Source organism: Monodelphis domestica, chromosome 3 (assembly GCF_027887165.1).
Source record: "Monodelphis domestica isolate mMonDom1 chromosome 3, mMonDom1.pri, whole genome shotgun sequence".
Classification (NCBI taxonomy): Eukaryota; Metazoa; Chordata; class Mammalia; order Didelphimorphia; family Didelphidae; genus Monodelphis; species Monodelphis domestica.
Window position 1 is genome coordinate 56,347,383 of NC_077229.1, and position 24,271 is coordinate 56,371,653.

At 40.2% G+C, this 24,271-nt stretch overlaps 1 protein-coding gene across 1 annotated transcript in view; it reads left to right on the forward strand.

Moving 5' to 3' along the window:
• ADGRD1 (adhesion G protein-coupled receptor D1) overlaps positions 1-24,271 on the forward strand; it is a 505,347-nt gene that overhangs the window by 442,837 nt on the left and 38,239 nt on the right. The window contains exon 21 of the mRNA XM_056820949.1: positions 13,413-13,504. Within this exon, the coding sequence (XP_056676927.1) occupies positions 13,413-13,504 (92 nt within the window). The remainder of the gene's footprint in view (positions 1-13,412; positions 13,505-24,271) is intronic.

Genomic DNA, 24,271 nt, shown 5'->3' on the forward strand with positions numbered 1-24,271 from the left:
TTTTTAAGTCTTTAGAGGCAAAAAGAGAAGTCATCTAGGTTGCCCAATGGATAAAACACTGGGCTTGGAGTCTTTGTGAGTTTGAATCTGGCCTCAGACTCTTGCTAGATGTTCGACCCTGGCAAAGTCATTTAACTCAATTGACCTCAGTTTCATCTATAAAAAAAGCTGGAGAAGGAATGACAAACCACCATTGTATCTTTGCCAAGAAAACCTCAACTGGGATCACAAAGAGTTGGATACGATTGAGCGACCACCAAAGAGAAGTCATTTTCCCTTAGTTTGGTATAAGACACAAGGAGCAAAAGGTTGGAATGCAGTGGGAGATACTTCTGCATATACAGGTCATACAAATCTGGCTAACCATTTGGATGTGACAATGTCAGCATCCCCCAAAAAGATCTCACCAGACTAGAATGTCTGGCTGAATTTAAGATTAAAGTTAAGCAAGAAAGGTGTAAATCTGCATTTGGGTTAAATAAATATTGACTTCCAGAAAGACATAGATGAGAAAACCACCTCTAAAACTAACTGTGTGCCCAGTGCTGGGAAAATAACTGAAATTCTATGAGCCTCAATTTCCTCAGCTGTAAAATGGGGTTAATAATATAGAACCTATATTGTGAGGCTTAAATGAGGTAATATTTATAAAGGACTTAGCAAGTCTTAAGGTATATGGGTATAAGTTGCATTATGTAAATGTCTAGTATCTTAACCCCTCCATATAGCTTGCACAAATGCACACATATACAAATACACATATACTATATTTACTTCACAAATACAAGATTGAGACCAAAGTTCAAATCCTACCATTGGCATTTACTACTTCTGTGACCTTGGGCAGGTCACTGAGGCTCCTTTGAACTTAGTTTTATCTCATTTGTAATATGAAGAGGATGCTGAGATAGCTGGATGGTTCAGTGGAAAGAGAGCTGAACCTGAAATCAGAAAGACTTGAGTTCAAATCTGGACTTAGATACAACTAGCTATGTGAGCCTGGCAAGTCACTTAAATTCAGTTTCCTCATCTGTAAAATGGGGATCACAATAACATCCTCTTTCCAGGGCTGTTGTGAAGACTAAATGAGACAATAATAATAAAATGTTTAGCACAGTGCTTGGTGTACACTAAGTGCTTTAAAAATATTATTATTATTATGGAATAAAGTACCTTCCGGATATAATTTGGAAAATCTTAATACTCTACCTAGTCAGTTTGAGTTGATTCCAGCACACCCTTGAGAGGGAGGTTAGATGAGACTAGCTAAGTATCCTGCTTAGCCTCCTTTTCTTCAGGCTTCTATTTTTTAATGTTTTTCAGTCATGTTCCACTCTTCATGATACCATTTGAGGTTTTCTTTGCAAAAAGCTCTAGAGTGGTTTGCCATGTCTTTCTCCAGCTCATTTTACAGATGAGGAAACTGAGGCAGACAGGGTGAAGTGATGTGTCCAGGGTCACACAGTTAGTGTGCTATTTCCTTCTCTAGCTCATTTTACAGATGAAGAAATGGAGGCAAACAGGGTGAAGTGATTTAGCCAGGGTCACACAGATAGTAAGAATCTGAGGCTGCATTTGAACTCCTGAGGATGACTCTTCCTGACTCCAGACCCAGCTCTCTATCCATGTCTATAATGTCTATCCTAAAATATGCAGAAATGTAGGAAAACAATTGTCCCATCCTCCACGAATGAGGGTGATTTTCTCCACTGAAGTCTCCATAGGAGCCCCAAAGCACCCAGCTCTATAGCATAAAAAGCTCTCTTATTGTAGTCCACACACTCTAGAAAGAAAGAGGTCGAGAAGAGATTCATCAGGACTTTGCCCTGTCATCAGCCATCTGCTGCTTCATTCTCTGTTTGCCATGTGCAAAGGAAAACGAAGGAGAGGCTCCAACATCTGTACATTCTTTGTAATGAGGAACAGTGGAGGCAGGGAGCAGATTGCTGCAGGATTGATCCAGCCAGGGAGGGTTACTGACACTCTGGTCTTGCTACCTGGCTACAGGATTTGCGCTGAGGGGAACTTCCTTAGACATGGATGCTACAATCGATAGACTCGATCCATAAGGGTATGGATGGCTTTTCCCAGTTCCTTCCCAAATGTTAGTATTGTTCCTCCTCTCTGAAATTAGTCTGGATTTTCTTTGCATTTATTTTGCATTCGCTTCTTTGGGTTCAAGTTGTTTTCTTCAGAAGAGTGTAAACTCCTTGAGGGCAGGGAATATTTTAATTTCATATCTGCATCCCTTGTGCTTGAGCAGCTCAGGTGGGTTAGTGTAGGGGCTGGAATTCCAGTAAAACTCATTTTCCTGAATTCAAATCTGGCTTCAGACACTTATTTGCTGATCCTGGATAAGTCATTTAACTTCTTTTGCCTCCGTTTCCTCATTTGTAAAATGAGGTGGAGAAGAAAATGGTAAACCACTCTAGTATCTCTGCCAAGAAAATCTCAAATGGGGTCACAAAATTGGACACAATTCAAACATCTGAATAGCAACAGATGTATTTTATTTTTATTTCTTTTGTTAAACATTTCCCATGATGTTTTAATCTAGTTAGTGTTGCTCTCAGTGAATTTGACATCTCTGGTAGAGCAGATGCTTCTTGCTTCTTGCTTCATTCTTCCAAGCTACAGATGCAGCTCTATTTCCTTACCAAGGTCAGTCCTCTCTGGGTAAAAATAGACAAGCAGAAAAAAATCATGGATGGAGGGACCCTGGAGGCTGAGGACAGTTAGGAAACATTGCTTGTGAGAAAGTTAAAAAATAATTTTTGATGAGATAAGCTATCTTAGAAAAAAATGATAAGGCTCCTAACCAGCCTGAACAAATGGATTGTTCACAAATATTTCACTTTATTAATGTTCTGGCTTAGATGAGAAGAAGGCATGTGTGGTTCCATTAGCCCCTGAAATGTGATTGCAATCCCTAACTTGTTTCACCAGTGATGTTTTCTGACATCAGGTGGAAGGACTTCATCAACAGTTTCAGTGAGAGCATCCCAAATCAATGAAACTCTGATTACATTCTCAAGGTTGCACTCGCTACCTTTCTGGAATCATTGCAAATTAGGAGTTTAATATGGGGAGGCTCTACTATTTGAAATCTTGAGAAACATCTCAAATGATTCAGGATCTAGTCAAGGAAATAAACATGAAGCAAAGAGGGTCAGGGATAGACTTCTCTACTTTTCCTTCTTTAAATTATTTCCTCCACTGAAATCCCCAATTGGTTTCAAGGCTGCCATTGTCTCTCAGTAGAATTACAGAGATGTGGAATGGGTGGCTACATTTAGCTACGCCTTGTTCCCTAATGCCATAGCAAATTTCTGCAGTTGAACAAGGCTTTAGGGGGAAGGGGGCTTCGCATGCAAAATGAAATGAGAAAAGGCTGAGTTTAAGGAACCTGCAGAGTATTTTGAGAAATAGATTCAAGAATGAATCCTAACACCATGTAATGTAAACAGTTCAACCCTATTGAAATACTTCATTCCAGTTTTTAAATACAGGGGCTGAAAGGCAATTAAGGGTGCATGGTTCTCTATTAATCACTTGTAAGCTTTTTTCTTAATGTTTGCAAAACAGTTTATAGTAATTTATTATGAGTTAATGCCTTAGTAAAAACTCTTTCCCAAGTCTGTTCTAATCATGCTCTTTCTTTCTTCTTTTTTAATAGCAAAGGCAGAGTAGCAGAGAAATAAAGTATGCTGCTCAGGGACAAATAGAATTTTAGGAAGCAGGGATTACAACTCCTAACATTAATATAAAATTGTGGAGTTTGGATGTATTAATTTCAGAGGCATAACTAGGGTGGAACCATTGGAGTGTGGTTCTAGAGTGGGTAATTTGGTGAGTGCCAATAGTACATCTATTAAGTATATATATATATATATATATATATATATGTCCTCATAGGCCCCTTTAACAGAATGAAAACCCATTTTTTCTCTGGGTAGACTTCTTCCTCATTAGGATGAATATTGGAGTGGGTGGAGGGGAAAGAGGATGTGCCATACTCACTCTAGGCAGAGATTTTTTTCCCCTTAGTTTTTGGTTAAATGAACTGGGGAATTAAAAGTCTTAAGTAAACAGGATATTAACTAATAAATCAAGTATTCGGTGGCTTTTATATGCCAGGTATTGTTAGACATTGGAGATAGAAAGGCAAAAACAAAGGAGTTGACACTCTATGCATATACTGAAATATACAATATGTACAAAAATACAATATACAAAATATACAAAACATGTAAAACTATAAACAAGACATACATAAAGTAGATGCAAGGTAACTCTAGAGAAGATGTCTTTAGGGGACCAGAAAATGACTCATGTAGAAGGCTCTTGAAATAATTCTGGAAGAAAACTAGGTATTTCAAGAGCCTGAGGAAAGGAGAGAGAACATAGTAGGCATGATGAACAATCATCATGATGATACCAGAGAGAGAAGATGGTAAGCAAAATGTTGGATGTGATTAAAAGCAATAAGGTCATTAATGACGTCTCAGGTACAGAGAGGGAGGAAGAAGGGCATAAGCATTTATTAAGTACCTACTGTATGCCAGGTATAAGGCTAAGTGTTTTATAATGATCTTATTTTGTTTTTTTTTTTTTGGAGGAGATTAATGTGCACTGGAAAGATAAGAATTTGTCAATCTATAAAAGCTTTAAATGCCAAGCCAAGGATTATATTTTCTCCTGGATATAATAGGGAGCCACCAAGACTTACTGACCAGGAGAATGGCATGGCTAGACTGGTGCATTAGGAAAAATACCTTGAAAGCCATGTGGAAGAGATGCTGCAAATTCCCTAATAATAATTAATAATTAATATTTATGTAGTACCTAGTATGTGTCAGACACTGTACTCAGCATGTTCTGATTATTATCTCATCTGATTCTCCCAACAACTCTATTTGGTAGAAGCCATTATTATCCCTATTTTGGAAACTGAGGCACACAGAGGTTAAATGACTTACCCAGGATCACATAGTAAGTGCCTGAGGTCAGATTTGAACTCATGTCTTCCTGACCCAGACCTGGTGATTTCTCCAGTGAACCTCCTAGTTATCCCATATTCCTTTTCATTGACTTGCTGCCAAGAGTGTCCTGGAGCTAGCCCAGATTGGCTCTTGAATTCTGATTGTTAAATTTTCAGCATGAGCATTTAGAGCTGAGAAATCAGAAATGGACAAATGCTGCAAATCAGGACTTTATTGTCTTATTGATCATCTATATTTAAGAGAGTGATGGAGAAAATGTTTATAATGAAGAGTAAACTTAAAAAGTGTGTCCTTTTTTTAGGGGGAGACCTGGTTATTAAACATTTACCAGCATACCCTAGCCTGCTGCCTTGAACTCTGTCCCATCCTGGTTCTTAGAATCAAGAACAAAATACCACCTTGCACTGTGGAATTTGCTCTAAGTGTATAGCTTTCTCCCAGAAGGGGAAAAAAAAAGATAGACAATTTCTCTTTTTCCTATTATTTTCTCTTCCATTTAATCCAAGTAGTCTGACAAGCAGCCTTCCTTTTGATTGTCCTGCTTCGAATGGGGGCAGCTTCTTCCTTCCCTTTGCCACCAGTGGCTCCAGAGAGGGTGATGAGAAGCCCTTTGTTCCTCCCATGAATGTCGATCCTTTCTGAGTTCTTTTCATTTTATAGATGTTTCTACTGGGGCCAACATCAAAGGCCTTCAGATGCCTTCTGCAGAACAGAGATCAGCTAAAACAGTTTTCTCTGAATTTCTGCTCTCTGAGTCAATGGAAGGTTAGTAAAGACACCAATATCCTGGAGAAGGATGAGCCTTGGGGGACTTGGATTTAAATGCTGAGATGCTTCTTTTTCAAGCCTACATGCACCCTGAAGCCCATAAAGCTGGGAACTCTATGAAGGAAGAGATGGACTTAGTGGAATTTTCCCCCACCCCCAGCACCATAACCAGTTGCTATTGTTAGTAAACAGGGCAGAGAAGGAAGGATAGACCTTCTATTCAGTTGAAGGAATGGGAAACCATAAAGTCGCTGCTGGAGAAATTACGATGTATAGAAGTTTTGGTCACGAGGAGGATAGAGAAGAAGGAAGTCATACATCTGATGATTTCAACTAATTATTTTTGCTAACTTGGTGCTAAAACTCAGTTATATTTAAGCTCACATAGGGTTATTAATCTTGTTTTTCAGTCTGACTCTTTGTGACTCCATTTGGGGTTTTCTTGGCAAAGACCCTGAGGTGGTTCCTTCTCCAGCTCATTTTGCAGATGAGGAAACTGTGGCAAACATGGTGAAGGGACTTGCCCATAGTCTCACAGCTAGTTTGCCATTTCCTTCTCCAGCTTATTTTATAGATGAGGAAATTGAGGCAAACACGGTGAAGAGGCTTGCCCAAGGTCACCCAGATAGTAAGTGTCTAAGGCCTGATACCTGACTTCAGTCCTGGAACTCCATTCACTGCATTACATACCTGCCCCTCTACTTAATACCCATTGAAATTTCTTTGCCCTTGGGCAATGTCTCTATTTCCATACCCTAGTCATGACTTTGCTTAGTTTTTGGGTGCTTAATATATACTTAAAAAGCTAAACTGAATTGAATTGGAATGAAAGGTGGATATTCCCCCACTCCCCAAATAAGCCTCCCAATGTCTAAAAGGCACATATGTATTATAGAAAGCATGAGACAGAATGATTCAGGGCTTGAAAATTTGCTCTTCCTTAAACATGCCTATTTTCATATCCTTTACCTCCTTGCTTTTATTTTTATGAAATTATATCTTGATATTATATATTTTACATATAATATATACATGTTATGTGTTATATATTCATAAATTGATGCATTTTATATTCCTTCCTTATCATGACATTAAAACAGATGAACACAAAGCAAAGATGACTCTTGTCCATATCGAGGTCAGCAGAGAAAGAGGCAAATTATAAACGTGAAATGTGCCATTCGTAGTGAATATCAGTTCTCAGGGAGTGTGAGACTTCATTTCCTCTCTGGGGTGTTGAAAACAGTACTTTACAGGATCACAGATGCTTCCCTATATGGGGACACACTTTTTTATCTTAAGAAAGCATCTGTGATATAGTAGAAAGACGTCTGCATTTGGAGTCAGAAGATGTGAGTTCAAATCCTGTCTTCTCTTCTTTTCTGTGTAATTCTGATGGGACACAATCTTTCTGGGTTCTTTTCCTCTATTAAAGAATAGGATAATGAGGAGTGTAAGCTGAAGGAGCACCTCTTCAGCACTGTTGCTGTCTACAAGCTGAGGATTCAAAGACCACCACACATACACATATACATTCTCCATGGGGAATAGACACTGTATGAATATATATTTGATACAATGTGCTTTAAATAGGAATAGTCTATTAATAAGGGGCATGGATCAGGGAAAGACCCTGAAGAAAGAGAAGACTGCAGGAGAAACAAGGCAGAGAGTATACCGACCATATGGGATGTACTTGTATGAAAATGCATGGAAGTAGTCAATAAGAATGTGTCTGGAACACAGAATTCATGAAGGGAAGCAAAAGAAATGAGGAGGAAATGGAAGTTAGAGCTTGATTGGGGAGGTACTTAAATTCCAGGCTGAGGCACTTTCCTTTAATCCCAGTTGTGATGGTGAGCCACTGATGGTTATTGAGCAAGGTAGTGACATGATTGGTACTGTGTCTTAGAAAGATCATTTTAGTAGTTGTGTGAAAAAGGAAATTGAAAAAAGGACAAAATGGAGTCAGGGAGACCAGGTAGGAAGCTATTCAAATAGTCCAGATAAAATATGATGTGGGTCTGAATTAGGGCTGTGGTTATGTGAAAGGAGAAGGGGTTCTACAGATGAGAATTGTATTATATGTAGATTAGATATAACTTGTTGACTGATAAATAAATAAATATTTTTAAATTAAAAAATAAATATTTTTAAAATTAAAATCTTTACTTTCTGTCTTAGTAATAACTCTAAGTTAGAAGGGCAGGGGCTAGGCAAATGGGGTTAAGTGGCTTGCCCAAGGCCACATAACTAGGAAATGATTGAAGCTAGATTTGAACCCAGGTCTGGTGCTCTATCTACTGTCCCACTTAGTTCCCCCTGATTAATTGAGTTATGAAGGATGAAAGAAATGGAAGAAGACTCAAGGATGACTGGGAGAATTGCTGTGCTCTCACCAGAAATAGGGAAAATTGCAGGAAGGTATTGAATTTCACAATGACCCTTTGAGGTTCATTCTGATTATTATTTCCATTTTGCAGTTGAGAAAACTGAGGCTGAGAAAGCATACATGATTTGTTTATAGTGTCCAGGAATAAAGAATATCTTGCTACTGTCAGTATATACTTGCCATTATTTTTAGGGTCAGTTCTAAATGCCAGATTTTAGGGGAAATGTTGAAATTTGGTGAGTGCCAAGAGGAAAGTGCCCAGGGACAGCTTGGTGCCTCAGTGGATAGAGAATAAAGCCTATCAGTGGGAGGTCCTGAGTTTAAATCTGGTCTCAGAAACTTCTTAGCTGTGTGGGCAAGTCACAACACTCATTGCCTAGCTCTTACTGCTCTCCTACCTTGGAACCAATACATAGTATTGATTCTAAGAGGAAAGGTAAGGGTTTAAAAAAAGAAGAATGTGATCCAGATGGCAAAGGACTGATTAAGACCTTGTCACATGAAGATCAGTTGAAAGAACTGGGGGTGTTTAAAATGGAGAAGAGATTCCTGAAGGGGTCAGGGTCAGACATGAGAACTATATGAAAGGCTGTCATGTAGACAGGAGGATCATAAACATAAGTCATAAGGTTAGATTTAGAGGGGATCTAAGAGGTTACTGAGATCAATATCATTTTATAGATGGGGAAACTGAGACCCAGTGAAATTAAGTGATTTACCCAGGATCACACTGTAAGAGTATGAGATACATGTCAAACTCATATCTTCCAGACACTAAGATGAGTACTCTATCCACTTCAGCTATTGTTGCTTAGACCCAGATGGGGACTTACTGGAAGGTCAATAGGTTGGAGTAATAGGTAGAAGTTGCCCACAGTCAGATTTCTCTTAAATGTTAGGGGAAAACCTCCAAACATTCAAAAATGTTGAAAGAAAGAAAAAAAGGAAGGAAGGAGGAAAGAAAGGAAGGAAGGAGGAAAGAAAGGAAGGGAGGAGGAAAGAAAGAAACAAAAAAACAAAGAAAAGAAAGAAAGAAAAAAATAGAAAGGAAGGAAATAAAAAAGAAAAAAGGCCATCTTGCTACTTGTGAATGGAAGAATTAAGAACTTCCCATTTGAGATTAGTTGTCTCCTTTCTCTTCTTTATAAAATCTGAGTTAAAATTCCATTTTCTGCAAGAAGTCTTTTTCACTTTCCCTTAATATTAATCCCTTCCTCCTGAGATTATCTCCAACTTGTTCTGTAGACATACATACATAAATAGAGATATCGATATATATATGTGTTATATATAAATGATATAGACATAGATGATATAGATATAAATATTTTTATATAGTTGTTGGCATGTTGTCTCCTCTTTTGAACTTCAGACTCCTTGAGGACAGGAATCTTTCCCCTTTCTTTATATCTTCAACCCTTAGAAGGGTACATGGTATATAGTAGGCATATAGTAGTGCTAACTGACTTGGCTTGCTTGAACATTAGAGTTAAAATTAAAGGGGTTTGGGGTAGCTAGGTGACTCAGTGGATTGAGAACCAAACCTAGAGATAGGAGGTCCTAGGTTCAAATGTAGCCTTAGGCACTTTCTACCTATGTGACCCTGGGCAAGTCCTTTAACCCCCACTGCCAAAGGAGTTGAAAATTGTGGAGCTATAGCTAGGTTCAATATGCACACACAATTTTTTTCTTCCCTGGAGTCAGTGGTCACTGATGCCAAAAAGGATGAAAACCAGCACAAAATTATCTAAGGGTTTCACTCTTTTCAGTTCCTCCAACTGGCAGGAGAGCCAAAGCTCTTGTGATCTGTCTGTAGGACAAACATGAATATCATGGAAATTGAGGAGTTTGTGGAAAATATCTGCTTATTTTCTGTAGATACTGAAGGTGACTTGACAATCACTAACTCTGATAGCAGTAAGTTCAAATAATAATAACTAGCACTTACGCCTTGCAAACACTTTGCATGTTATCTCATTTTATTCTTGCAATAACCCTGGAATGCAGATGCTACAACTATTATCTACTTTTTATAAAGGAGGAAATAGAAGCAGCCAGTGATCAAGTGTCTTGCCTAGGGACATATAGTTAGTTTCTGAGGCAGTTCTTGAACTCAAATTTTCCTAATTCCAGGTCTAACACAATATCCATTGAACCACATAGCTAAGTTATCATGAGAGAGAGAGAAAATGAAAAACACACACACACATACACAGAGGTCATATTTTCAAAATATCACAAATCTGACTCATAGAAACCTTTTTGTTAAACACCTTACACTCTGGGAAACTGGAAGTCATCAAAAAGTCAAATCCTCCTCTTGGGAAGATTTTCCCATAAGTCAGAGAAAATATTTTCCTGGCCTTTTAAGAGCAGTGGGTGTGGAAGTACAGACATAGCAGGGAGAGATCAAAGACTCAGACATACCTCCTGCTGAACTACATGAGAATAACAACTAGAGTCTGGGAACCTGAGTCAAAGCAAAGACCCTTCCTTTATAAATGCCTTGCTTTCCCCTTCTAATTTTAAAATATATTTTTCTCTTTTTTCTTTCATTTTTTCTTTCCCTCCCTCCCTCCCTCCCTCCCTCCCTCCCTCCCTCCCTTCCTTCCTCCCTCCCTCCCACCCTCCCTTCCTTCCTTCCTTCCTTCCTTCCTTCCTTCCTTCCTTCCTTCCTTCCTTCCTTCCTTCCTCCCTCCCTTCCTTCCTCCTGTTCTTTCTTTCTTTCTTTCTTTCTTTCTTTCTTTCTTTCTTTCTTTCTTTCTTTCTTTCTTTCTTTCTTTCTTTCTTTCTTTCTTTCTTTCTTTCTTTCTTTCTTTCTTTCTTTCTTTCTTTCTTTCTTTCTTTCTTTCTTTCTTTCTTTCTTTGTTGTTTGTTTGTTTGTTTCTTTCTTTCTAAAATATTGAGCACAGTGTCAAATATAATCACAATAGTCATTCCTGCTTAATTGTTTATGTTGGTGAGAAGGGAGGATTCCATTCCAAGGGATGTAAATATGGGGCTATATCTTTTTATATTGCAATATAAAGTAGAAAATATAACACTTTAAAATTTCTTTCTTTATTTATTTTAAAATACCTTCTGCCTTGGAACCAATACTGTGTATTGGTTCCAAGGCAGAAGACTAGTAAGGATTAGGCAATGTGGGTTAAGTGACTTGCCCAAGGGTACATAGCTAGGAAGTACCTAAGGTCAGATTTGAACCCAGGACACCTCTCATCTCTAGACCCCAAGCCACCATGCTGCCCCAACCCCCTTTGATCTTAAACTCTAACATTCAAGCACATCAAGTCAATTAACATTTATCAAGCACCTACTATGCAGTAGACATCTTTCAAAGGTCTGAAGATAAAAAGGGAAAAAAAAACCCAACCCAATTCCTTTCCTCAAGGAGTCTGAAGTCAAAAGGGGAGACAATATGTAAACAGCTAAGTAAAAGTATTTATATCTATATCATCTATGTCTATATCATTTATATGCATCTCCATCTCTATATCTCTCTTTCTTTTTGTATGTCTACTGGGCCAATTGGAGATAATCTCTGGGACAAAGGATTAATATTAAGGGAGAGTGGGAAAGACTTCTTGCAGAAGATGGAATTTTAACTTAGATTTGAAAGAAGAGAAAGGAGAGAACTAATCTCAGATGGGAAGTTCTTAATTCTTCCATTCACAAATAGCAAGATAGCCCTTTCTGAAATGACTGGTGATGGTGATGGTGGTGGGAGGACCAGAACTTACAGTCCAACCAGTAAGTCACATCCCCCTTGAAATTTTGGAGGAGCCAGCAAAAACGAGGCTCTTGGGCTACTCTGTATTTGTTGAAGTCTTTTTTTTTTGGTGGTTAGAGTAGGGGGGAGCTAGTGATCACAGCTCAAGGATAAGCATTTGCTCAGAAACCTCTTACTTTGGAAGAATCTTCTTCTCCATCCTGGAGTTATCAAAACCTCTTTCTCCCACATACGTTATCAGGATATGGCTGCTGGTGGGCAGGGGCTGCCAGTTATATTTGATTTCATGTGGAGTTAAGTCTTGGCATCTCTTGTTTAAATTTTTTTAAATCATATAAATTCAATAACAGGCAAAACAGTGTTCCCTTCTATAAAAAACAGAAAGTGTATGAAACTCAGCCTCCATTGTAAAGGTTTGTGCATGTGTGTTTGTGCATGAAGTCATTCCTTGATGTCGCAGATCCTCATCGAAAACAAGGGATGAAGAACAAATGTGTGAGTCTGTGTGTGTGTCTATGAAACTAACCACAATAGTTACACAATTTTCCCACTGCTCCGTATCTCCTGCTGTCTCTTCTTAATGTTATTCGTGTTACACAGATGCCTATTTTCTTTTCTTCTTTTTCTTTCTTCTAAGAAGGAGGAAGATTCTATGAAGAATCAGAGGTCAGGGGCAGCCAGACTGCTCTGTGGATAAAGAGCTAGTACTGGAGAGAGGAAGTTCTGGGTTCAAATGTGATCTCACATATTTCCTGGGTGTGTTATCCCAGACTAGTCCTTAACCCCAAAGGCTTAGCCCTTACTGTTCTTCTGCCTTGGAAACCAGTATTTAGTGTTGATTCTAAAATGGAAGTTAAGGATTTAAAAAAACAAAGAAGAGGGGGCGGCTGGGTAGCTCAGTGAATTGAGAGTCAGGCCTAGAGATGGGAGGTCCTAGGTTCAAATTTGACCTCAGCCACTTCCTAATAGTGTGACCCTGGGCAAGTCACTTGACCCCCATTGCCTAGCCCTTACCACTCTTCTGCTTTGGAGCCAATACAGAGTATTGATTCCAAGAGGGAAGGTGAGGGTTAAAAAAAAAATCAGATGTGTCAGTTTCTTAAATCCAACCCAGGTGGGGGCAGCTGAGTAGCTCAGTGGATGGAGAGCCAGGTCCAAATATGGAGGTTCTGGGTTAAAATCTGGCCTCAGACACTTCCCAGCTGGGTGACCCTGGGCAAGTCACTTAACCCCCATTGCCTAGCCCTTACCACTCTTCTGCCTTGGAGCCAATACACAGTATTGACTCCAAGATGGAAGGTGAAGGATTAAAAAAATAAAATAAATGAAATAAAATAAAACAAAGAAGGAGGTGATGGGAAAAGGAAAGATATCACTACAATGGAACATTCTTCTCTTTATCCTTGTGTCATTCTCCCAACTTCACAACTCCTTACCTCTCCTGCCCCAAACAGAAGCGCAACGAGCCCATTCCCCAGATTTGCATGCTGACTTTCCCTTGTTGGTTCTCATCGGGCAGGTCAACATCGGCATCCTCATCGCTGTGACCAGAGTGATCTCCAGGATCAGCGCCGAGAACTACAAGGTCCACGGAGAGGCAAATGGCTTTAAGTAAGTCTCCCCTGCAGGATGGTCACGGGGGAGCCCCGGAATATTCAGGGAAGCTCGACTCAGTCCTACTCACTTCTCCAGACCCCCGATTCCGTCTCAGTAACGGGAGGACAATGTACTCTTCCTGCTCTTAAAGGGCAGTAGTGAGAATGGGATGGCCAGACAGGTGACAGAGTTGGTTGATGGGAAAGCCTGGGCTTTATGAGAGCTTATATGACACAGAAACAGCGAGGTGGATAGAGCCGCTGCGTGGAGTAGAGACCAGGGTTCGAATCCAACCTCAGACACGACACTTCACCCTCTTACGTCTCCGTTTCCTGGCCTGTAGCAATGAGCGGGAGAAGGAAATGGCAGACCGCTCAGTACCTGTCAAGAAAAGCCCAAATGAAGTCATGGAGTCGGACATGACTAAAAACCCACCCAACAACAATGATATGCTCCGAGCGTTCATATTCTATGGTGATGGGACCCTTAACCTGGGTTCAGATCCCAGCGGTGGGGATTCCTATTTGTTAGGCTTTGAGCAAGTCATTTCCTGGCCACAGTCCTCCGTTTCCTCCGCTCCATGTCAAGTCCAGACGAGAGGGTCTGGGGGCCTCAGCCTTTAGGACCTCCAAGGCAAGCTCAGCCCACCTCCCCGTGCTGCTCCTCGGGGGTCACTGCCCTCCCTGTAAATCTTCCACGCGTGCATCCACGTTCATTCTGGAACGCTGAGGCTGATTTCTAAAATGCCAGCAATTTTCAGCTCTCCGTGGCACCAGCATAATTAAAGTTACTTTTGTTACACTACATCATTGCCGAAGCGAGAGGGAAAACAGTAAATATGCCTGCACCAAAAATCTATAAGATAATTATTCTGCGATGAATTCAAAACACTAGAAACTAAAATGACACGCTGCCAGGGACCCATGACTTTCAGAAAGCCACAGAAGGCCGCTGGGTGCAGGGAAGGGGAGCTGGCCAGCCTGTGGACACTTGGTATTTATTTGAACAGCAGCCAGTTGGATGTCAATGGAGTAACTGAAGGAGCTGCCCTCCAAGGAGACCCACTAGGGGGCGCCATAATTTAGAAGAAACGTTATTTCCATTGGGGTCAGAGGACCTGAGCTCAAATCCTGCCTCTGTTACATTTTTACCTGTATGGATTTTAGCACGTCACTTACCTTCTCTCTATGTAAAATGGAAGAGTTGGATTGTGTCCGCTAAGTTCCCTTCCAGTTCTAAATATGGAAGGTTTGGTACTGGTCAGCATAGAATCCTCCAAATCTGTAAGGGCTTCTCACTTCCTAGAAATTCTGTCTCCTCAGTGTTCAAGACTCAGTCTGTCTGGGACCCATTAAACAATGAATAGTCTGTAAGGCCTGGATGGAGTCAGTTCATCTGCGTTTGAATTCTGCCTCAGATACTTGCTCTTTTGGAGACTGAAGCCAAGACATTCCACTTAGAAAAGCCAAATATTGTTTAGTTGTGTCTAACTCTTCCCGACCTGCTTTGGGGTTTTCTTGGAAAATATACTAGAGAGATTTGCCATTTCCTTCTCCAGTTCATTTTACAGATGAGGAAACTGAGGCCAATAGCGATAAGTGATTTGCCCAGTCATACAGCTGGCAATTTTCTGAAATTGGATTTGAACTCAGGTCTTCCTGATTCTGGGACTGGCAAACCATTCAGTATTGTTGTTTGTAAAAGGCTGTGCAAAGCTCAAAGGATTTTTAAAATATAAGTGAATATGATAGAGAGATTGATAGGCAGATAGAAACAATTGATAATAGATAGATGGGGGGATAAGCCTACAGAAAGATATTTGATGGATGAATATATCATTGATAAATGGTAGATAGTTATATCTAGGTAGATAGATGATAGATGTATGGATAGATAGAAAGATAGGCAATTGATAGACATAGATATTAGATAGATATATAGATGTAGGAAGATGGATAGATAAATATTTAGATAAGTAGATAGATTGATAGAGATAGATAAGCTTATATCTATTATATTTTCATCAACTATCCACCTGTCTCTCTATTTCTTCATCTATCTATCTATCTATCTATCTATCTATCTATCTATCTATCTATCTATCTGTCTGTCTGTCTGTCTGTCTGTCTGTCTGTCTGTCTGTCTATCTATCGATCCATCGATCCATCTATCTATCTATCTATCTATCTATCTATCTATCTATCTATCTATCTATCTATCTATCTATCTATCTGTCTGTCTGTCTATCTATCTTTCTGTCTATTTATCTGTCTATTTATCTATCTGTCTGTCTGTCTAAATGTCTGACTATCTTTCTTCCTCTGTCTGTCTATCTGTCCATCTGTCCATTTGTCTATCTATCTATGTAGGTAGTAAATAGCTACAAAGCCTTTGGGGGATGGGGTATCCCCAAGGAACTAGTGGATCTGAAGGCCTCCAATAGAAGTTAGTGTTTGTGTTTGATCTTGAAGGAGTCCAGTGACTCTTGCAAGTGAGGGTGATATTGCAGGCATTTCCAGTCAAGGATTACAGCCATTGCAAAGGATTGGGAATAAAAAAGGGAGTTTTTCTCCATAAGAGATTTTTCATCCTGATGGTTCATGGAAAGGGGGGAATGAATAATATTCTTAATGAGCATGTCAGTGAACTGTGGTTTCAAATGAGCAGATGATGAGGGCTTGACTCATGTTGGGTCAGCCTGCTAACGGGTACAGGTTTCTTTGTGGGAGCATGGATGACATGGAGCAAAATGGGCATGGGCAAAGAGTGATCAGTAATCCATTCTGGGGCACTTCATGCACGTTTCCTCATCAGGAACAATGTGGCAGTTTTAGAATCAACAACTTCCTTGAATCTGGGAGAACTGAAAGTCACAGAATACTCCTGGGAGCCCCATTCATTACACAAATCTTGTCAGGACCTCATCAGGAGGTCACAGCTTATCAGGCACCAGCTGTAGCGGTAACTCTCAGGTGCTTTCTGAGAAGCTCATCCCAACATTTATTGAATGCCTATCTACTATGTACAAAATACTATTCTAGATGCTGTAGGAGAATACAAACCTACTTTAAAAAACCTGGTCCCTATCCTCAAGAGCTTCCAGTCTAGCAGGGGAGATGATATTGCCTTACAAGTGAAAAAGGCAATTTGTTATGTAGTAAGTGTGTAAGAAATGTGGGGACTAGAGCATCCTGGAAGTTCTAGTGAAAACTGATCCTACTCCAGTGTCTCCTTTTCCCAATGTATCTTTCACATAGTGGAAAGACTATTGGACTTGGAAACAGAGGAACTGGGTTCAAATCCTGGCTCTGTGTAATCCTTGGGTAAATCACTTCTCTTCTCTGGACCTTAGATGACTCAAATCCAAAATGATGAGGTCAGATAAGATCGCCTCCAAAGTCCCTTCCAACTCTCCATCATTCATGATCCTATGAAAATATTTTTTAAAGGTACATGGCAACCCCTTCCTCAAAACCCATCATTGGCCCCCTATTGCTTCTAGGATAAAATGCAAACTCCTCAAACCAGCATTCAAGACCTTCTACAATCTTGATCTCTTGCATCCTTCTAGCCAGCTTTCACATTACTGTCTTTGATGCACTTTACAGTCTAGCCAATTTGGAAAGCTGTCTGCTCCCCGAATCCAGCATTCTATCTCTTACAGCTATTCATATACACAAGGTGACTTAGAGTCTAGAGGACACTCCTTCCTCATCTCCTAATCTCTATCAATCACTGAAGCTCTTTGAGAGCAGGAATTACTTGTGTGTTCTCTCTGTGCCTTGATGTCTTGAGTATCTGGCGCAGGATGGGGATTTAGTAAGTTCTTGTTGAATTTTTGTTGTTAAAATTTGTTGTTGAAAAAGAAAATAAAGGAAAATAGAAAAGAAGGGAAGGGAAGGGATGGGAAGGGAAGGATCACAGTCCAGGATGGAGTGCTGTTCTAGAAAGCATGCTCACAATTGGCTAATAGGAACTCCAAAAGGAACAGATCCTAGAAAATGCAGGATCTGCTATCTCTTAACTTGAACTCTCATTTCAATGGAGATACCTTCTGTTTGCCTTACTTTTTTTCATATTTATTTCACCTCTGCCATATCAGAACTCCCAGTTTCCCCAAATTTGATGTTTCTTTGGCTTTCTCTTTAATACAGCAAAATCCTACTCATCTCATATTGGCTGCAACCATTTTCAGACAGTTCCACCCAAAGCCAATTTCTCAAGCCATTCTTAATTGTAGGTGCTTATTATAGTAAATATTTTTTTTGTTTCACTGCTGTAACCAAAAATGAATGTTTACATGGTGAAAAGGAGTTCTTGGCTTCGTGACTGATTCATGTTTGGCTTTTGAGGTCTGGGATAAGCTTTCCCAGAGCCGATTTCATCAAACTCTTGCTTTAGGTACCTTGGAAGGGAGAACCTATTTGTTGGTTAATCAATGAGTAAAACAGAAAGAATAATTTCACCATTTTGGGACACAGAATCATAGATCTAGAGATTGAAGAGACTTAAAAGGTCATTGATTCTAAGACCTTCAGCTTATATGGAGTTCAAATAAACTCTAGAAACCCTTATCCCAACTCCTACTGGCACAGATGGGCTCAGATATTAGAGAAAGATTGCCTCTCTCCTTCAGAGTTTTAGGATAAGACTGAGGGTTTTTTTGGGGGGGGGAGGGGAATATTCATTTTTAGGAAAAAAATAAATAGGAAGAAAAACAAAGTACATTTAAAATTTCAATTTATTTTTCTTTTATAAATCTATTTTTTTCTCTTTTCCAACTCTTTTTTTAAAAAACCCTTACCTTCTGGCTTGGAGTCAATATTAAGTATTGGCTCCAAGGCAAAAAGAGCAGTAAGGGCTAGGAAACTAAGTGACTTTTCCAGAGTTACCCAGCTAAGAAGTATCTGAGGTCAAATTTGAACCCAAGACCTCTCATTAGTCACTTAGCTGCCCTTGCTGTCTTTTTCATTTCAGTATCTTATTCAACTTTCCATGTCAACATTTGCCAGATGCCTGGATAGATAAGATAAACTAATTCTAAGTATTCTAAGCAATGGATAGAGCATTAGACTTGGATACAGGAGGACCAGAATTGAAATTCTGCCTCAGACACTTCCTAGCTGTGTGACCCTGGGCAAATCACTTAACCTCTGTGTGCCTCGGTGTCCTCAGTTGTAAAATATAGATCTTAATAGCATCCACCTCACAGGGCTGTTGTAGTGATCCAATGAGATATTTGTAAAGTACTTGGCACAGTGCCTGGCAAATAGTAGGTGCTTAATAAATACTTGTTTCCTTCTGTCTAAGAGAGAAGAGGAAGAAAGAAAGAGAAATCAGAGAAAAGGATCTGGGAGACAAAAAGGGAGAGATCTGAACACCACAAATGCTATCTCCCTTGGTTTCCATCTTAGCATGTTGACTATCATCTTTTATGTGTGTGTGTGTGTGTGTGTGTGTATATATGTGTGTGTATATATGTATAGACTGTGTGACTTTCAAAGGCAGAGACTGAAAAGGTGTCCCTGCTTTTTTTTTTTTTTACTGAATTACAATTGTTTCAGGGAATAAAGAAGAAGCATAGTAGATAGGAGTGGGTGCCAGCAGAAGTCTCTATCTCTAGCTGTCCTGGTCTTCTCTGGTCAGGCTCCCCCAGGGCCATCTTTCCAGGGCAAACTGTTTTGCATCCCATTTGTCCCAAAGAGAGTTCCTTAACTTCACTCCCAGCCAATGGCCAAGGCGGGGGCTTACAGCCTGCTTTCTCACTGTCTCCTTGGAAATGGGCCATTGAGTTGGAAAAAATCAGGATCATTTGTGTAAAATGTAGACTTCATAAGTTGGTGAACCAGAAATGATAGCTATCACAGCCAGCCACAAAGAAAGCAATTATAACATAATTAGAAAAATCCCAGAGCTTTTTTTTTTTTCCTTTCAGTTTGAGTCCTTGTTTCAGGGTAATCATTTTGCTGAAGAGCTCCATCTTCACTCAGCTTAGTGAGAGAGCCCTTTACAAGTTCCTTCACGTTGGCTTTTCTTTGCTGATTGGGCCATTATTGAACTAGATGACAAATTCATAGAATCTCGGCATTCGAAGGGGCCTGAGCAGCCATGGCGAGGCAAAGCGTACAGGGTGGTGCATTGTTTTCTGCAGTGGGTTAGGGTTAAACATCCTAGTTGTGCTCCTTATGAATATGTGGCCCTGAGTAATTTATCAAACTACTGGGATGGGTTTGGGCTCCAGGGCTTCTAACCAAGACCCTTTCTGGCTCCAGAACCATGTTATTGCTGTTGTTCTGTTCTGTCTAGTTCTTCACCGTCCCATTTGGAGTTTTCTTGGCAAAAATACTGGAGTGGTTTGCCATTTTCTTCTTCAGCTCGTTTTACAGTTGAGGAAACTGAGGCAGACAGGGTTAAGTGATTTGTCTAGGGCCACAGAGCTGGTAAGTGTCTGAGGCCAGATTTGAACTTGAGAAGATAAGTCTTTCTGATTCCAGGCCCAGGGCTCTATCCATTGGACCATCTTGTGGCCCAGAACCTTCTAGAACTCTACAGTCCTAGGTAATAGAGTGGATTGAGTGCTGGCCCTAGAGTCATAAATTCACAAATTCGAATCCAGTCTAGTTCTGTGCCCCCGGTGAAGTCATTTAAGATCTATTTGCCTCAGTTTCTTTACCCATAAAATGGAGGTAATCATAGTAACTACCTTCCAGGGTTGTTGTGAAGATTAAATGAGATAATACTTGTTAAGACCTCTGACAACTTAAAGCTTTATATAAATGTTAATTATTTTCATGTTAGCTATTATTGTTGACAATATTGATGAACCTTTGAATAGTCGCCGGCATACAATTTTTCCTCCTTAAGATCTTGCTGTCCTTGTTTTAATTTTTGTTCTTAGCGTATCATACAATTTACGACTTTAAAAGCACATCTTGATTCGTCAATGATTGCTCTTTTTCAAGGAGATCATTTCCAGGATGTGAAGATCACAGCTAAATAATTCATCATGTTTTTGTTTTCCAGAGAAATGCTTTTATTAATTCTGTCCCCAAAGTGAGTCCATTGCCATTGAATTCTGCTCCTTCTCTCATCGGCGACAGGCACCAGGGGTCAGGGTGGGGACGGGATCCTTCGGCCAGGCATCTGGCTCTGGAGTCCAGAGTCCTGGGTCCGCACGCCAGCAATGCCATGAAATAGCACATGCGGAAGGCTTTGAGAGGACATGAAGCACTCTATAGATGCTGGCTGTTGTCCCGTAGAGGCCGCTGAGGGTCACCGAGCACAGAGGGCCGCTAGTCAGTCTCAGACATTCCCTCCTGTGTCCCCTGGGCAGGTTCTGTTCTTCCTGAGCCCTCACCCATCGCCTCTCTCCAAGGCCAGCCTTGTCAGTGTTACGAGGTCAGCCTTCGCTCAGAGCCCGCTAACAGGGGATCCTCCTCGTCCCCTCCCCAGCAGTCTTGTTCATGGAAACAGGATGATCTCTGCCCCTGGATACGGGTCATATAAAAGGATGCTTACTGGGTTTATGTCAGCGGGAAACATTAAAATAGGCCACGCCATCAACACCATGGAATTGTAGATAAAGAGGTGGTTTCATAGTCGAGAAGAAATGGGTTCAAATCCTCCTTCTGACCTCTATCAGCTCTGTAGTCCTTGGAGAACTGATTTAATCTCTCTGTGTACCAGCATTCCTCTAAAACTGTAAGTTGCAGAAAATGGGCTAATGCACTTGGACTACTGGACTTTCCTCACTAGAGTTCCCCTTATCAATAAAATAAAAAGAAACCAGCCCTCCCCACTAACTATCCACCCCCCCAACTTATGTTACGATAAGGCTGTGCTTTCCAGACTCCAGGGTCACCAAGGCCTTTTCTTTCCCCCCTTAGAGGAGGAATCTCCTCTTTCTTTTTACAATCATATGATAAATCTGATATTGTTCAGTCGAGAAAGGGAACTGGTATAAAGGATCACTGCATTGCTATTAATGGAGAAGTCCATCACCTTCGATTGTACCACAATGTATCCATCTCTGTGTACAATGATTTCCTGGTTCTGCTCCTCTCGCTCTGCATCACTTCCTGGAGGTCGTTCCAGTCTCCATGGAATTCCTCCACTTTATTATTCCTTTTTGCACAATAGTATTCCATCACCAACATATACCACAGTTTGTTCAGCCATTCCCCAATTGAAGGGCATCCCCTCGTTTTCCAATTTTTGGCCACCACAAAGAACGCAGCTATGAATATTCTCGTACAAGTCTTTTTCCTTATTATCTCTTTGGGGTACAAACCCAGCAGTGCTATGGCTGGATCAAAGGGCAGACAATCTTTTATCACCCTTTGGGCATAGTTCCAGATTGCCCTCCAGAATGGTTGGATCAATTCACAACTCCACCAGCAATGCATGAATGTCCCAACTTTGCCACATCCCCTCCAGCATTCATTACTTTCCTTTGCTGTCATGTTGGCCAATCTGCTACACACTCTCTTTTTCTAAGAAAGTTTCCTACTTAGAAACAGATAGCTGTGATACCCAATAATATAGTATTTTTAAGAGGCACTATCCCAATTCCTCCCAGAAGCCTCCTCTGTTCCTTCCTGTTGATAATAGCCTCATCCTTCAGATCTCATATTTTCAACATTTGTTTTACTTTTGTGTTAGTGGCCTTTAAGGCTCTTTTCACTAGATCTGTGGCCCTAAGATTGCCCTCTATTCTATAAAATGGTCATGATATTACCGGTAACAACCTTATAGGGTTGTTGTGCAGGTCACATTAGATAATAATAATAAAACCCAATATCCATCAAGTATATTAATGTCCTTACTAAAATGCAGCATTCAGAAGCAAACATGGCACTCTAAATGTTTTTTGATCATGGGAGAAGAGAATGATACCCTCAAGTCCTTTTTTTTAACCCTTAATTTCCAATTTAGAATCAATGCTGTGTATTGGTTCCAAGACAGAAGAGCAGTAAGGGCTAGGCAATGGGGGTGAAGTGACTTGCCCAGGGTCACCTCGCTCCCACTGATGATTTTTTAAAAAACACCTATGTTCCATCTTAGAATCAATATCAATTCCATGGCTGATTATTTCAAAGTCAGAAGATCAGAGATTCAGAGCTAGATGAGACCACAGAAGTCATCTAATCAAACCCTCTAATTTCCCAAATACTGGGAGACTTGCTCCGGGTCACAAAGCTAGTGAATGGCACATCGAGCATCTAAACTCTAATTCCCTGCCTCTAAATTCAGCTTTAAAATTTTTTGATAGCAAGATAGATGCATTTATGGTTTTAGGCAAAATGAGGAAGGGAGAGGGTGGGGCATGGAGGAGCTATAAGGATGTTTGTCTTCTCCCTGCACAACAGTGGCCATAAAGAATAGGCATAAAAATGGCAAAATGACAATAATTAGGAGTCAGAGGAGGTCTGCTTGCCTTAAGACCAATTAAACAATTCGTTTGTTGGGTGGGACAAACTAGACACGTTGCTTAGTACACGTTTTACTAGACACAAGGGGGGAAACCTTGACTAGGTTTGTAAACACAGGAGCTTGAAACATGGGTAGAGAAAGTAATAAAAAATTAGCATCGAAGGCATCTGAGGGAGTTATTGATACTGTGACTATTATTAGTTTGTACAAGCGAGAAGCTCTAATATTAATCTCGCTCCCAGCCCTACTAAGCAAAATCCGTCTTCACTCTGGAAAGGTAAATAGATGTTTATTTATTCTTCTCGCAGAAGAGGGTGACCTAATTTTAAAGAGCAGGGCTCTAGTGCCGCATTCTACTCCATATAATTATCCTTCACCTTCAGTAATGGCCGTGATGGAGAAGAGTTCAAGTTCAACTGGTTTCCTTCCTCTTGTAGAAACATAAGACTGTAGAATTCATGCTGAATGGACCTTGGAAGTTATCAGGTCCAATCTTCTATTTGTAAATAGATGAGGAACTGAGATTCCGGGAGGGAGACAATTCAGCATCATAGATTAGAACTGGAAGGGACCCCAGAAGATAAATCCAACTTCTTTCTTGTGTAGATAATAATAATAATAATAATAATAATAGCTAACATTTATAGAGTGCCTACTATGTGCCAGGCACTGTGACAAGTGCTTTATAGTTATTATCTCATTCACAACAACCCTGCGAGGTAGGTGCTTTGATGATCCCATTTAGCAGATTAAGAAACTGAGGCAGAATTTAGTTAAGTGACTTGCCCAGGGCCCCACAGATTGTAATAATCTGAGGCTGGATTTGAACTCAAGTCTTCCTGATTCCAGACCTAGCACTCTACACTATGCCACCGAGATTCCTCTAGTTGAGGAAACTGATACCCAGGGAGATTGAATGACTTCCTCAGGGTTATACACAGAGCTCATTTGCTTACAGTCTGGTAGATAAGAAGTTTCTTAAGGTCATGGAATATGTTTTTCTTCTATTTATCCCCAGTGCCCAGTATACCAGTAATAAATCATTCACACACCTATCAGGACAATCCAACAAATGTTTATTAAGCACATCTTAAGTGTAAGGCACCATGTTGGGTGCAGGAAATACAAAGACAAAATGAAAAATGATCTATTTGTTTCAAAATAAAATCTTCAGACACTTCCTAGCTGTGTGACCCTGGAGAAGTCACTGAACCCCCATTGCCTAGCCCTTATCGCTCTTCTGCCTTAGAACCAATACCCAGTATTAATTCTAAGACTAAAGGTGAGGGTTGAAGAAAACCCTTCAGGATGCTTAGACTACACTGGGGGTTACCTTGCATAGAGGAGAGG